General features: G+C 34.0%; 1 protein-coding gene across 1 annotated transcript in view; it reads left to right on the top strand.

The window, feature by feature from the left end:
- LOC118193980 (C-Maf-inducing protein-like) overlaps positions 1 to 16,773 on the top strand; it is a 475,282-nt gene that overhangs the window by 443,161 nt on the left and 15,348 nt on the right. The window contains exon 15 of the mRNA XM_085826581.1: positions 70 to 117. Within this exon, the coding sequence (XP_085682707.1) occupies positions 70 to 117 (48 nt within the window). The remainder of the gene's footprint in view (positions 1 to 69; positions 118 to 16,773) is intronic.

Below are 16,773 nucleotides of genomic sequence, written 5' to 3'. Positions count from 1 at the left end.
TTATTGAACTGTGGTGATTGCTTCTTTAATAAATATTTCTGAAAGTAATTTATTTCTAAACTATTCCAGCAACAGAAAGGAGGACCAAGGAAACTGACACTGCCTTCTAGATCTACAGTAAGTTCCTTTCTTTTTTATTTACCAAATTTATATGCAAAGACGATATGAAATCAAATGGCAAAAAGACCTTATACATGATCCGAGATTTTTTGCCAATTATATTTGCCTGCTGTGACATTGATTAACATTTTAACGCAGATGAGTTATTTTTGAATTTATAGACAAAGATATTATAGGGGTTTATAGATTTATCTATTGCCAGAAAAGAATACGATGAGTGTTAATAGTATTACTTTATATTCTAACATTTCCTTTTTTTAATTGTCTTTTATTATATGGATTAAGATTTGATGTTATTAGTAATTCCAGTAGGCAAAATATCTGTATAGAGTTTTATCAGATTTGAGAAATTCTGCTAATTCTACAAATTTTACAACGAATGTTTTATTAATTCTACAGAAGAATACGCCACACGAATTGAATATGGAGGAAGACAAAAATTAATAACAGCAGTTCGCAGTTCTATGCCTTCAAAAGTCAGCCATTCAAAAATTCAAAGTCAATCATTCACAGAATAAGAAGGCTGGAAAAAATCACAGCTGGATTTACAGCAGTGAGCAACAATGAGGCTAAGAGAAATATGCTCTTTATATTAGAATACAGAAGCAGCTTCAAGAAATCTATACTGTTAGTCTTTGTAGTTAAACTTTGGGGAACTTATTTTTATCAAAAGTGATCGAAACACTAGTAAGGGAATTACCTACTGTTTGATCAGGTAAGTCATGCGCTTCTGGAACCTGTAGGAAGTACACCCAGCTCTCTCTTTCTCTCTCTCTCTTTTTTTTTTTTTTTTTTTTTTTACGCGATTTTGAAATAACATGGTTCGCCAGTAAGAACAAATACACTTTTTTACACGAATTTTTTGTTCTAGCTGGAACCTAAAAATGTTTTTTAATTCTAATTTGGACAGTGTGATCAGAAGTCGGTCAGTTTATGCCCCCCCCCACATATTTTAGTGACTTGGCCTACTTCATCAAAGAATTTGTAATGTTAAGAACGAAAGCTTAGTCAAAGCAGGAGTGGATCTGCCACACCTAAGAGGGACATCCATCGAGCCTTATGCGCATGCGGCAAAATAGCAGTCGAGTAGGTGACGAAGATCACGTTTATGAAGTTCAAACCTCTGACACCAGTTTTTTTTTAAATATATATATACATTGAATCGACGTAAATTAAATCCCTGAACAAACTGTGATATGGATCAATCTGTTGATTAACAACATGCAAACGGCTGACATCGAAAAATTGATGCGAGAAGGCCTTTTGGATGAGGACGATTTGATCAATTTATTACAGTTTATGATAATAAAGAAGGTGATAGTGACGGAGTCGAAGGTAAAGCTCAGCTATTAACGGTTGATTTAATTCACGAGGCTTGAAATTTGCTACAGGTATGGAACAATATTTTCTTACTCATGATCCTGACATGGAGCATGCATTAAAATTTCAACGTAATCTTAAGTTTTGTGTAGTATCAAGAATTATATAAACAACTTGAGACCCCCCCAAAATATATATATATATATATGGCTGAGGGTGAAGGCTTAATGAAGCAAATAATAAAACTGAATTGAAGAATCACCATCTTTATTTTTATACATCTCAAATCATCTCTTTGGCAGACAAATTTACTTTTCAATCATATTTGAATACAATAACTTCTTATATACACAGATAGAGAGATTCTACGTTATTTCAGGCAGGACAGCATAAGCGGCGCAGAGTTGTTTGCATAGCAGAAGTTTGGAAGAAGAAAGGGGACGTAGGTTTCTCGCAAAACCGTATTTATACGACTTAGGTGCAGAAAGTATTCTAAGCTATTATTGGTCAATATTAATTTTAGTTACCTTTGTGTTATGCAGTGTTATGTAATTTGGAATGATCTCAAATTTGGGAGAACAGATTAATTTAGGTGGAGAGCACCAAATCTAGAAATATTAATCTTGAGGTCGCCAATTATTTTTACAGCAGCTATCGTAGTTTGTCATATCTTACATATCCCCTTCAAAAGAAAGGTTGGGAGAGCAGTGTGGAAGAAAAAACATTAGAGCAGCAAAATATGAGAGATATAATTTTGAAAATACAAAGCATAAAATTAACTTTTGAACAATTAAAAGAATTATAAGTCGTAAAATTTTGACTGAATTTGACATTTCACTAAATATCGTAGAATTTTGAATTCAATAATAATTAAGCACTATATTCTTTTAAAATAATTGTGCATTTTTAGAATCCTCAAGAAAGGAAAATTGAATGTCCAATGAGAAAATTTTGTAAATTGTCTTGACAAAAATAATTGCACAAAGTAAATGTTCAAATGTTTTTCAGATTTTCTTGATGAAAATATTTCCTTTATAATGCAGATTAAGCTGCTAACTTTCATGTAGAAATATAACTTATAATTACTTGAGTAATTTCTTCCCATTGTAGATGTACATATTTAATACAATAGAAAATTCAATGTAAAAACATAAGAATATAATATAAAATAATAATATATTATAAATAAACATAATAGTAAATAACACCAGAATACTTTGACGATTCATTTGGCATGTCCTCTCTAACAAAATCAACCTACCATCTTGCTGATGGTTGGGAGATACTTAAGAATAATATATCAAAAAACCTCCGTTCCTTAGAAAAGGTAACTGGTTTTTGGCATTGTATAATTGTCAAAGTTTTTCTGTTTCTAGAATCTTTCATATTAATAATAATACAACATTAAGATTGAAGAAGCTGAAGACAAATAACTTATATAATCAAGTTAAAGTTTTTTTTTTTAATTTTGCAAAATATATATATATATATATATAATTAAATTTACCCTTCAATAAGAAGAAAAAAAAGTAAAGATTTGCTTTTTTCCTTTTTTAAAAACATTTTACCATTATTTTTAAAGCAGCTATCGTATTTTGTTATATCTTACATATATATATATATGTGTGTAAAATATAACAAAATACAATATCTGCTTTAAATATGTAAGATATAACAAAATACGATAGTTGTTTAAAAAAAAATTTGGCGACCTCAAAATTAACATTCTAAATTTGGTGATCTCCCCCTAATTTCATCTTTTCTGAGAAATTCCAGATTTTTTTATGTTTTAATGCAGATACTTCTTGTCCAGTCAAATTAATTGTAAACCAAAACTCGGAACTGAAACTTTTTCGACTCACGCCTTTCTTCCTCTGAAGTACTGCGACACTCTTCCCTTTTTCGCTTACGCTTTCGTGCTGGCAACACGCTAATTTTCCATGCTGCCACTTACCTGCTTAAGGTGACGTCGTACTTCAAAATGGAACTTATTGTATTCAAATATAATTAAGAAATATCTTGTATATCCACCTTCAAGCCACTACAATCTTCTCAGTCATCTACGCAATATCGTAAGCTGGTAAAAGTTCCAGTACCTTCATCTACGCATTTTAAAATCATTACACATTTATAAAGCAACTATTGTATTTTGTTATATCTTACACAGATTGAGATTGATTTGTAGATTTGAGATTCCAGTTTTTGGTTTTATATAAATTCTTTAATAAAACTTTGATGAAATCTTTACGGTTTTTGATCTCAAATGGACCAGGAGAATGAAACATATTTTCGAAACATATTAAGCGACTTTTATGAAGCTTTAATTCATTTTCCCGTGATGAGTTCTCAATTGGAGTTTCAATGAAAGGAGTTTAATTTTTACTTGTATAATTTTGTGCATAATCCATCATAATGTGCATAATCCCTCATAATGTAATCCCATTTACATTTTTAGTTTTCGAGTTTGTTCCACTTTGAATTCTTTCTTTGATTGGATTTGTTTTGATATTGCGTTAAACTTCTTATGCACGGTTGCAATTGTTATATTATAGAGGAATTGCCTTTCTTTTATTCCAATTTAATAATAAATTTGGATGCTTTAAGTTTATATATATATTTATATATATAACATGAAACCCTGGATTATACTTAAATACGTAACATTTTAAGAAAATATAAATACAGGAATCTAAACATAGATAAAATAAATGTTCAGTTAAAAAAAGATATTTTCATATCAAGCTGTCCTCTGTTATTTTCCTGTCTTTACACATATAAAGTATCCAACAATAATAAACACTTGCTATCAGACACCTCTTTTCTTTTTCATACTTTTTAATCCGATTTTATTGTTTACAACGATATCTATTTGTAACTGCACTGTAATATAAGTAAGTAATAACTTAAATATAAGGAACGTGAGAAATTTTATATGGCATTTATTTCAATCTGCTTAAGGAAAGAATAGTCCTTTTGTGAAACTTCATAATCTGAATATTCTTACTTAATTCAAACTGTCTGAGTTTCTTTTATGATACATTCATCAACGCCCTGCACGTGCTTTTAGTTTAATTTTCGTCAGAGTTTATCGACACTTGTGTTGTTTCAATTTGCGTAAAAGTTTGATTCACAGTTGAAATTATAGAAATTTGCTTTACTGATACGAAGACTTTAGTTGCGTGCTATGCGTTCTTTAGTTGCGTGCTATGCGTTCTTCGATATCTCTTTAAATAATAAGATCAGGTTCTAAAACATCGAGTTTTTGAGAGAAGAAAATGCGAAAAATCTGTTGTGCTCTCCCCGCATACAAACCATGCATCTTCCGCTGCTAGCTAGATCACGCACGAGAAAAGTGCTGTCGAATGAGTTATAAGTTGAAAAGAAAAACTCGAAACTTTATTTCTACTTCAGATGCAGAACAGTTTTTGCATATAAGATAAGACTGCTCAATACTGGTAGTGCGACCCAGGTTTAGGTTCTGGCGAATAATTTGGTTATGCGTAAATTAGGAGAAATCGCAGATTTTGGCGATTTTTCTCGAAACGCATTGAACAAAAGGTATAAATTTTGCCTCCAAACGAATATTGCAAATTTTTAGTGTCGTGTGGATGGAGTAATTAGGGAAAGGTAATCGATACCTGACGTGCCTTCATCTGGAGCGAATAAAAGACCTTCAACATCCAAGAAAGTGATCATTATGACAGCGCTGATTTGATGGTCTATTCAAGCAATCTTGTTGAACGGATGCATATATATTCGTGTCTTTGACAGAGGCTCTATGACCGCCGCGAGGTTTTGGGCCGGGTCAAACTACCAGGAGTTTTATCGTTTGGCCACTGGCGGGCACAAATGTTTCATTTTCTTCAAGTATCAATATGAAATGATATTTCGAGGGGAGGCCAAGGCACTGCTAATGCACTGAAGCGCTGTTGGTGCCTCGAAATATTTCAATACTTTCGTAAAACAGATACTTAGTCTATGCGTTTCTATAATCGTACAATCGGTATGGTGATGAACATCTAACCAAACACTATACAAACTGCTGTTTCTGAAAAGCATCTGCTAATTAACTAGTTTGAAAACTATTTTCAAAGAAATAATGTTGACACAATCGTGTGAGTTCAAGGCCTTTCCACAATTAAAGCTGCCATCTGAGCTTTCTTGTGATTATATACAATAGCTGCGAACCTTGAAATATGAAAGCTCGCAAGATTTCCACGCTATGTGAATGATGTGACTTCAGAAAAACTTCATTGACAAATCTGATTTGAAATCATTTTATAATACATAAGCGGATTATTTATTAATTCCGTGATCTTGATATAAAATATATTATTTTATCATTTAATTTTATTCTAATTATTTTAAATTATATTTTTGTCTATTTACAGTCAATTTTGTATTTTTCGAAAAACTTTATTCTCATGAAAACCATAATAGGAAAAAAACAGTTGACATTTATCAAAGCACTTTTAAATATGATGGAAACAAAAAGTCTGTAATGACATTAATTTAGAAACTTAGTAACGTAGCATCATCTATAAGTAACGTGCTAAGAATGTTTGTAAAGCTTTGTGTTTTCACTTTGCAACGCATGAGGTATTTATTTTTCAAATTTAATCAGAAAACTCTACAATATAAAAGAAATGTGTTAACTCTCGCAATATGTTTCTCTTTCGAATTTAATACACAAACTCAGCGATTTAAAAAAAAAAAAAAAAAATGTTGCCACTGGAATTAAGGTAAATTGTATCTTCCATGCGGCAATGTGTTGTTTTTCAGCAATGCATAAGGTATTTACTTTTCTTCCAAATTTATGCTGCTAACAAACTAAGCGATTTAAAATCGATAAAACTAGATTAATTTAAGTAATTATTAATTAGCAATTGCAGTGGTAAAAATTAATGTAGTTTTACACTAGCTGCATTCATAAAAATCGTCTATATGTATAACGAAGAATGTCTTTTTTTTTTTTTTTTTTTTTTTTTTTTTTTTTTTTTTGTGTGTGTGTGTGTGTGTGTGTTTAATTCATACAAATCTACATTTTTTATTCTTATATTGATGAAATTTGCACACTTTGACCTTCAAAGCAAATACGAAGGTCACTGTCTACATAAAATTTCGAAAATCCACCCCACAGAATCCCTACTTAGGGCAACTATATTAGAAAATTGTGCTGATGTCGTCCAAAACATGTTCACTTCGCCGTTGTTACGTTCCGCTATTAGTTTTTACTAAAACCGCTAGATAGCGCCGTATTCGCTTACTCTTTAAAGAAGTGTAGAACTTTCTGGAACAGTGCAGAGCTTTTAAAGCAGGATTTAAATGCGCTTTCTCTTAGATTTTTGCAAATATTTGGTAAACGGGGAAGGACGCGGCCAAAGTAGATAGTGATTTTCCGAAAGCTCATTTCCCAAAAATAACAAAACGGATAACCTAGTGAATTCTTTCTAAACCGTTACATGGTTACCGTATTAGTTCTACACTTTTCTACTGTTTTATTCGGACTTCGTAAGGTTTTGCGCTATTCACCTTCAACCAAAATATGAGGAAAACCTCTGTCTACCTGAGATTTCAAAAAAACTATCCCTGTTCCTTTAAATGTGGCTTCCTAAGTTTTTCTCCTATATGTAGTCTGCTTAAAGTCCAAACAATGTGAGCCCTTCAGCTAGTTTATGCTACAGGTAAAGCCACATGAAATATAAATATTACCTTAAACATTAGTTAAGTCTTCATAAAACACGCTACAAATATTTATGATGAACTGAAAACAATTCCGATAAGATAAAAATTTATTCTAAAACATTGCTGACAGATTTCGCATTTGGGGGAGGAATTTACATAATTTGAATTTCATTTTGAAATGATAATATCCTTCAATATTTTGTTGAAGAATTTGTCTTCAAAACTTTTTGCATGGCTTTCTTTTTTCTTGGAATGGTAAATGATTAACATGTCTTCTAAAAAATACGTTTAAATAAATGGTCTAATTCGGATTCAGTTAAAAAATCGGGAGATTTGGAGATTTGCCAGAAGACCTTAAGGAAATCTCCTCTGGTTTTAACAGAAGGTTTGGATGCTCTGACACACTGAAAGCGAAATTCGATTACTGGGAATTAACTGATTTGGGAAATCATTGAAAATTAATAATCAACATATGACATCATATAGGTGTATTCGGAGGTCGTTGTTTTAAAAAGTAAATATGGTTAAGAAAAATCATTGTGGAGCACGAAATGTCGAGTTTGATTTCTCGATTTTGAAACATTTTCGTTGAAGAAAGCTTATCCTTTTCACTAACTGCGATTCATTTATAAAATAATGTGATTATTTAAAATATATACTTACTGTGTGCTTACTTTACTTATGTAAAATGTTTCTGAATTTGAAATACGCATTTCATTTATTTTTTAACTAGCATAATAGCATCAACTATGCGCTGTACCTATTAAGTAGGTAGTTTCTTGCATGGTAGTATAAGAGATCTTTAGGTGTTTGGCATGATTATGTGAAAGTCCTGTAGGTGCTTGCCATAATGGTATGAGAGCTTTGTAGGTGTTTGGCGTGGCTGTATGCCATAACATTCGTAGTGAGTCCAGAAAATGATGAGTGTTTGTAAATCTACACTTCTTTGCGGCATGGTAGCAAATACTATAAAACTGAAAACCCTCTCTAGAAGTTGATGCTATTGGAAGAAGGTACAGGACATCAGAATTTTATCACTTTCCTTAAACGTATAATTTTTATCCACCTTTCAGCCACTTCATTAGCTGTGCATCAGCCCAAATTTTGATTAAAGAAAATACCGACGACGGATCCGAGTATCTCCCATCCTTCTTCTCCCGCTCCCAAGCAATTTGGGAGGAGCCAGTATTTTAAGTTCCCCTATACCGCATATACACTTGCAAACATCCATATCTTCTCCGACCCGAGTTCCAGTGGATGTTTGTACATGTGTAGCGTTTATGCCGCATGGGAATATTGAAAATACTGGCGAGCCGAAGGAGACCTACGGATCCGCCTCCCGAAGTGTTATTCATCAAACCTTTGATGGAGGTGGGCAAATTCATGCTGTTCTTTACAAGGTCCCAAGTATTGAGCCAACGCTCAACCAGTGGCCGCTGAATACTGAAAGTTTGATTCGGATTCGATCCGAGGCAAGCGGTTTAGCTGTACGACTGGTTATCATAGTTTTCTTCATTGTAACTTGATTACGAGTCAATTTCCCTTTGAGCGAAAGATTGAATGACAGGAGAGTACAGGATCCATCGATCCATCATACAAGGTGTATGATTAATTGGTATAGTTTCCCTTACAACATCCTTCATAAAGGCATCTCTCTCCTGGCAGATAGCCCTCTTGTGCTATGCGGTATTCAAATAATTTAACCTAATCTTGTGGGCTTAAAACTTTCTGGTACAGCAAGGGAAATTTTAGATCCAAAACTATTTGAGGACCATTGGCTTGCACTAATGCATTTGCCTACAATTTCCAGGGATTGCTTTCTTAGCAAGTGCAAGTCCGTCGGGAAGACTAATCTCAATATTTCTCATCTAAAAACTGAGATTATTATGAAAACGGCGGATGTCAAATTAATTAATTTGTAAGGTTTAACTTTGTTTGATTTAATCTAAACACTAACCTTCTCAACTGCTGTACAAATTCTCCTCTGATTTTTACATTTTATCATTAAATAAATACAGCAATGTGAAACAGCTGAAGAATTTATTAAAATTTAATCTGGAAGTTACAGAACTAAAACAATTAACTGTTCGTTATTTTATCAGGACAAACACAACAGAGCAAAGTGTTTGCCAGTCAAAGTTGAAAGCTTAACAGGTTTGACTGTATAGTTAGCATGGCTGCGCTTTTTCACGGCTATAACTTACTTTCATTCAGAAACAAGCTAAGCAACTAGTAGAAACTAGCTATTAAAAACTCTCTTTATAAGATATTCTGTTGGAATTGATGAAACAGTAGAAGTGAAGGAAAGATAATATAATAACGTGAAAGAAGAATGATGTGACATAAGAAATAATGTGTTAATTATAAGAATCCTTACAAACTAATCACGTTAAAAAAAAATATTTTTCATAGCTAACGAATGAGCCTGCATTTTTATGCGGTAAATAAGTTCGTAATATCCGAATTTCAAAATGACTCCGGACTACCATTAGCCTTTGATTTTCAAAACCTTTAATTATCTCTTTCGCTTGTTTTCGTGGAATTCTCTGGAGTCATTGCTCTGTTAGAGAACCTGTTAATTCATATTTCGGAATGCTTCATAATGTCTTCCATGACTATTTTTACACACGCTTTTGAGTTAAAAGATTATCTTGCTACAGTTACCAAGGAAACGATAGGTGGGCGTTTGCAGCATTCTGTAACCTCCTTGTTTCCTTTCCATTCAATAATATTCTATTGACAGTATGGCGGAATGCGGGGTGAATTCTTCGAAAAATGCTTCCTGATTATTCTAAGAATTAATAAATGATCTTTGTGTGTTGTAAATATTTATATGAAGCGATTCTTATAAAAGCAAAAACGCAGGGAGAAATGATTCCGAGAAAAGATAATCTGCTTTTGCGGTAGAGAATTTTTTAATGCCTTGGAGAAATGTTGCTTTTAAATAACAATTTTTGTTCTTCATTATAGTTTCCAAATATGAGCTTGAGAAGATCTAGGGGGCGTTACTAGAAGTAAAGGAACATTAAGACGCAAGTAAGGAAGTAGAACAACACGCTTGGAAAATGTGAGAACTTTTGAAACAAACATTTAAAACAAGAGCGTAGCCAGAGGTTTTGCCGTCAGTGCCGTTCTGTTTGTTGCCCTCTCAATGCAGACCAAAAAAAAAAAAAAAAAAAAAAAAAAAAAAATCTTTAAAATATCAAAGAGATATATATAGAAAAAAATTTATTTTTTAAATAAACATAGAATTTAATTTCAGTATTTAAAGAGCTATTTTACTTGTTTTTACGTTAGCAAAATCGTCCATGACATTCTAGACAAAAAATTTTTCCCATGACTCCAGTTGATGTTACATAAATAGTATAGTAAGAGCTTTTAAACGAAATGTACTCATTTTTAGAATTTAAGGTACTCTTAATTGATTTGCATTTTAAAAATTTTTTCTCTCAACAACACGTACAACCAAGTGTGATGGAAATTTTTAGTAGTATTACGACATTTGGAACTGAGTTATAGGGACTATATTTTAGAATAAACTGTAAATGTTCAAAGTGACCATTCTTTCTCTCTGGGATCTTCATTGAATTGATATTAGAATCATTCAAATATTTTGGTGGAATAAGTTCTTGTAACGCACGTTGGGACATTTGTTAATTTTATGATTAAATAAAGGGTTTTATACACCCTTTTTCTGATCTCTGTTTAGTTTCAGAAGTTTAGATGATAATTCTTCAAAAGACCTTTTTAAAAGTTTGTTTCCTAAGCGTCACGGACAGCTTAAAGTAAAATGGCGCCTTTTGACAAAGGAAAAATTTTAAAGCGACAGATTTTATTAAGAACTAATTAATTTAGCAATATCTTCTAAGCTAATGAATAAATATTACTTCCAGTATTTACATATTGTATGTAATTACCATAAAATGTAAAGGAGATATGTATAAGCTTCCTACAGGACGACTGTGAAGTAAGAGTTGCCTTTTCTGATCCATGTCTGTTCATTTACATGAATTTAACAGATATACATTAAGATTACTTGTGATAATTATATCATAAACTGCCGTAAAGTAAATAAAAAGAACAAATATATAAGCTTTTTTTAGATCTAATAATATTTTCTTGCATAAATTAGTATGAAATATATATATATATATATTTTGAAGTTATTATGCATATATACTTTTGCCGAAAGGTCACTCTGATAGCAAGTGAATGCCGCTTTCAAAGATTTTTTAAGATTATGCCATTCATAGTTTGTATTGAAAAAAAAAAAAAAAACATGATGAACATAAATCATTTTATCAAAACGAATGATTGAAATCAGCTGACAGCGAAATATCAGAAACCTGAAATCAAAACCACAGTTAATTGATGTACTACGCAGTCGAAGCAAGAATGGCTTCGGATTACAAAAATTAGTGTTGTATTCCAGAACTGAGTATTAAAAATCAGTTACGCAGCACAAGCTAAATCGATTCTAAAAAAAAAAAAAAGGTTATGTAAGCATTAAACATGCATCATTTTTTATATATGCAAAACGTGATAAGAAGATAGAAGGGCCAATATGTGTAACTGTTCTCGGGAATTATTTGTATTTTATTTTAAATCTTATAAAAGGTCCCATTTCTCCCTGTTTTTACAATATCAGCTTCTTCCTTGATCATGCCCGCGAACGGGCTGGCTGCATGGGAGTTTTTGTGGTTTTCTCCATGTGTAACGTGTATACGAGCCAGTTTCCCTTAGAAAGTCCTCCACGAAGGCGTTTCCCTTAGGCAGGTAGCCGTAGTGTGCTTTGCCATAATTAAATACCTTCCTTGATCATGACTAGGCCTGTAACTTTTTCTCGAGGTAAATTTTCCGCGATTACCTTCGCGAATTTTAAGGGGTTTTCTTTGAAAAATGTGACATTTTATGAATGTCAAATTTTTCCGCGAATGTCGAAAATAGTGCGTTAGATTATTTTTGCATTTGAATACCATTCTTAAGAATGTTTGTAAAATTACATTGTGCAGTATTCTTATAAACAAAATCCAATCTAGAATTTTGAATTTCCTTAAGTTTGGTTGCCGGACTTCCGATTGGTATATGTGAATCATAAAAATCATCCTCCTTCACCTGTTAACACATTGAGCGCGGCGCCGAATGTGCTGTCCTTTCCGTTTAGCCGGCAGCGAGCTAAGCCGTATTTTTGTTTAGAATGTTTCAATACATTCCATTAAAACTAAATTTGATCACATTTCATTGAGACTATATTTATTTTTTAACTTTAATACTGTCGGTCCTGTGGACCGACGCCAGCCAAACAAAAATTCCAATGCTGGTCCCCAGGGACCGACGCCGGCCACACGGAAAGTTCACTGCCGGTCTCAGGGACCGGCGCCACGCTCAACGTGTTAATGTCGACCGTTGCTGCTCCGAATTTTCTGGCTAGGTGCTTCTTAAAGAAAAATCAGTGTTCATACAATATAATATATGAAAACAGTCTAATCAAATGGTAATCTTTAAGTAATATATTTTTCATAATTTGATAAAAATAAACTTTCAGTTTAAAAATAAATAATACAATGATTATTTAGTTATGCATTAGTTGGTTACTTACTGCTACTAATATTTGGGTTTCTGTTCGACAACCCAAATATTAATATAAATCTTCAACCAAATTCAACTTTTTTGTTCAATCAAAATTCCACTTAAGAAATGTAACATTAGTTATTTATATTAGTGCTTCATTTCTGGTAGCCACCCTTTTCCGAATATTAATGACCGCTATCGGATGTTAATATAAATCCTCGATCGGGAAAGTTTTCCCTAAATTATTTGAGGGAATGTCTTGGAGAGTTTTAAAGTTAAACTGGGCTCATGTTTACATTACATATGGGTAAATTCATAAAAGTTTTCTTGCTGATAACCTGTTCGCCAGGATTTGAACTATCATACTGAATACTGAACTAAATACTGAAGTGATAGGAACGAAGTAGGGAAAAAGTGGCTTTTGAGCAGACTTTAGGATTCAGTGATGTCATATAGGAACAAACCTTGGAATTTAATAATCTCAGATTTTACCATTCAGCCGTTGGTGAGCTTGTGTAGTGTGAGTGTGAGTGCGAATGTGAATACCAGATTACAAAGTTTCGCAAATTTTCACTAATCCCGCGACTGCCCTATGAATTTTGTCTTTTTTCCCCGTGATAAAATTACTGCCTCTATTATGACTGATGACGCTGATATGTGTCTGTCATATTTCGAAGAGACAATGTACGATGCTTATTCTTCTCGTCTCTTGTGCATACATTTTTAAAAATAATTATCCTAGAAGCATTTATATTTAATGTCGGTACTGTAGACGCATAAATAAATTTACGCACGATAATAGTTCTTTTTCAGCAAAATACTGAAAACTCTTCATCTGTTTTAAAAGCAAAAAGAAGAGAAAATTGATTGAAAGAATTCACTGAAGTTAGTTCGCACCTTTTAAGACGAACATAGTATAAGAGTACATATTTCATTATATTTTTAATTAGTTGTGGAACATCGCCGATCAACAACTTAGTTTTACTATTATATAGAGTGAATCTGAACAAGGAGGCAAAACTTTATGGGGTGATAGAAGCAGCTGTATAAGCAATATTCGTCTTACAAAATCTGAGCGGAACGCAAACGGCTAGCTGCTAGGTGGCAATGTAAATGTTATAAAGTGTCGGTCCTCTCACCCAACGGCATTTTCTACCGTAGATTATACAAACCACGAAATTTCCACGGCGAAGGATTGGTCGAGGTGGTCCCATAGTTGGCCACCAAGATCACCGGATCTCTCGTGTTTGAACTTTTTCTTGTGGGGCCATACTAAAAGCCTAATCTATGAATACCCCGTTGAAACGAACATGGATCTAATCTTCAGGTTCGTCGTTGTTTTTGGCGATACTCGGGAAATGCCTGGTGTCTTCGCAAACATGCGCCAGCCTCTGTCGCGCAAGTGTGAAGCCTGCATTACAGCTGACGGATGGTCTTTTGAGCAGTTTCTTTGAACATGTACATCAATTTATATTCCTGTTCATAAAATATTGTTACAAAATGTACAGGCGCGGTAAGATGGCTTCACCGCAAAGCAGTTTTAAGATTGCCATAAAATGGCAAAGGAAGGGAGGGTTGCCATATTTGGCGAGAAATCGCCCATTTGGCGATATACCATGGAGGTTTGGAGAACCTTCTGGAACGAATTCTTACCGGTTTAGCCCAGAATGTTCTCGAACACAAGCCGAAAGCTATATAAACCCTGCTGGTCCGCAGTCAGTGACTGTGTCTCATCTAGTTAGTCCGTGCGGAGACGATCGAGTTGACAGCTGGCCAGCGGGTGCCGAGTGGGTCGTCGAGTGCATCGAAGAGTCCCTTACTGTATCGCGGTTAGTGCATCGTCGAGAGAGTGTGTTAAGCTCCAGGAACGACTGAACCGAGGAGTCGAGAGCTGTACTCTGTGCGTCGTCGACTGCATCGCGAGTTGTAGTGTGGAATGTCTCGAGAGTACGTGAAGTTCCGAGAACGACCAAGCAGAGTCGGGAGCTGTACTCTAGTGCTTTGCCATGAAGCTGTCTGCACCGTGATAGCCTGATAATCTGGAGGCTGTGTCGCTGATCGTGTCAGCGTGTTTATAGTAGATCTTCAATGCCTGTAAAAGTGTTTTGGAGCTGTCCTGACAATATGAGCTAATAAAGGGTGTTTCGATACTTCATCAAGTAGTATCGTTCACTTCAATCTACGAACCCCGTATGAACGTGAAGGAAGAAAATAACGTAACAACTGGTGTCAGAAGAAAGAAAAACGCAACAATATTTTCTGAAGTATCTTCTGTAATTGTTCAGTGAAAAACTACCTTTTAACTTCTCACCGTTTGAGTTCCGAACGAGGCTGTACGAGCAATATTCTAGAATATTGCTCGTACAGCTGCATTTTATCATCTCAAAAAGTTTTGCTCCCTTATTCAGATTCACAGTGTATATCTTTCTATATAAGCATCACCAAGAATTATATAAATAATCGTGGAAAGCAATTAAGTAGAAATGGCGCCTAACAGAAGATAGGCAGGTAAAGTAATTTGAATACGGCAAAGCACATTAGGGCTATCTGCCTAAGGGGAGTCATTCTAAGAGAAACTCGCTCATATTCACCATAAACAAGCATGCAACAGCCTGTTTGCCTTGGATCAAATTGGGGTCGAACTCTTAATATACAGCAATCTGAACTATTCGATCTCTGGTGAGGGTGACACACAGTGGAAATCTAAACAATAAAAGTACACTATTATGACGGGAAAATGGCGTAGCTAAAAAATGCTTAGAGAGGTTTAAGGATTCGTTTCTGATTTTATAATGTTGCGTTTTTTTCCTTCCTTTACTTCATGTTTGTACGGGGTTCGTGCGGATTTGGAGTGAATGATGACAACAGCACTTAAAGAAATCTCAAAACATACTTTATTGGCCAATATTTTTAGGACAGCTCCAAAATACGTTAACAGTCGTCGAACTATTATAAACATGCTGAAACTCAGCGACATATCCTTCACACGATCAGGCAATAACGGTAAAGACAACTTCACTGCAAAGCACCAGAGTACAGCTCCCGACTCTCTACTCGGTCACTCTCGGAACTCTACGTACTCTAAGACAAAACTCGACGATGTACTATTTCGCGATACACTAAAGACTCTCGATGCACTATCTCTCGATACACTAAAAACTTTCTCGATGTACTCGACGACCAACTCGGAGCTAGACTTCGAGACACTCTCTCAATGACTGACTATCAACTCGCTAAATGAGGCACTGACTAACTAACTGACTCTCCGCGTACCAGCAGGGTTTATATAGCTTTCGGCTTGTGTTCCAGAACATTCTGGGCAAAACCGGTAAAAAGTCATTCCAGAAGGTTCTCCATCCGTCCATGGCACATCTCCATTTTTGTCGCCAAATGGGGCAACCCTACATTCCCTTGCTATCTTATGGCAACCCTGCTTTGCGAGGAACCTATCTTACCGCGCCTGGACATTTCGTAACAATATATTATTTGTAGGAGGCATTAAGGAATAATTATCGAAAATTTGAATAAATTATCCAAAAGAGATAACAAAAAGAGTTAGTACTGATATGGTATTTCCGAAAGCTGGCGTCCTATTAATTTGATAATCTTCGTGCTTTGTTGATTAAACAACAACAACAACAGTTGGTGTAGCGCTTAAGAGAAAACTATTAACATCTCCTAACATAAATTTACCGAAATGAACTTTGATGTAGAAAGTATTATCATGCACTTTTACTTACGCTTGAATTTTTAGGAAGCTATAAAAACTTTATGTTGTTGTTAAAAATTAATTCTCATTAAAAAAATTAGATTCGTTATCTACCATTGGTAATTTCTAAATTGTTTATAACGTTTAGTTAACAAAACTAACAATTTTCTTTCTAGTCTCATTCAATATTTTTTGTTCGGCTAGACTTGTTCAGAAAACTCGTCCTTGAAAGATTAATCTTCTAATAATCATTAATTGCCTTATCCATTAAGGAGCATCTTTTCCGCTTTTACTTAAAGATATACTCTCCTGGAATTTCTAAGAAACCTCATTTTCTGTATTGTTCGTTGAAACTGGTTTGTTTGTAA

Source organism: Stegodyphus dumicola, chromosome 1 (genome assembly GCF_044657685.1).
Source record: "Stegodyphus dumicola isolate Sdum_Otavi_A_Nest chromosome 1, ASM4465768v1".
In the NCBI taxonomy this organism is placed as follows: Eukaryota; Metazoa; Arthropoda; class Arachnida; order Araneae; family Eresidae; genus Stegodyphus; species Stegodyphus dumicola.
This window is presented reverse-complemented; position numbering and strand designations above follow the sequence as displayed.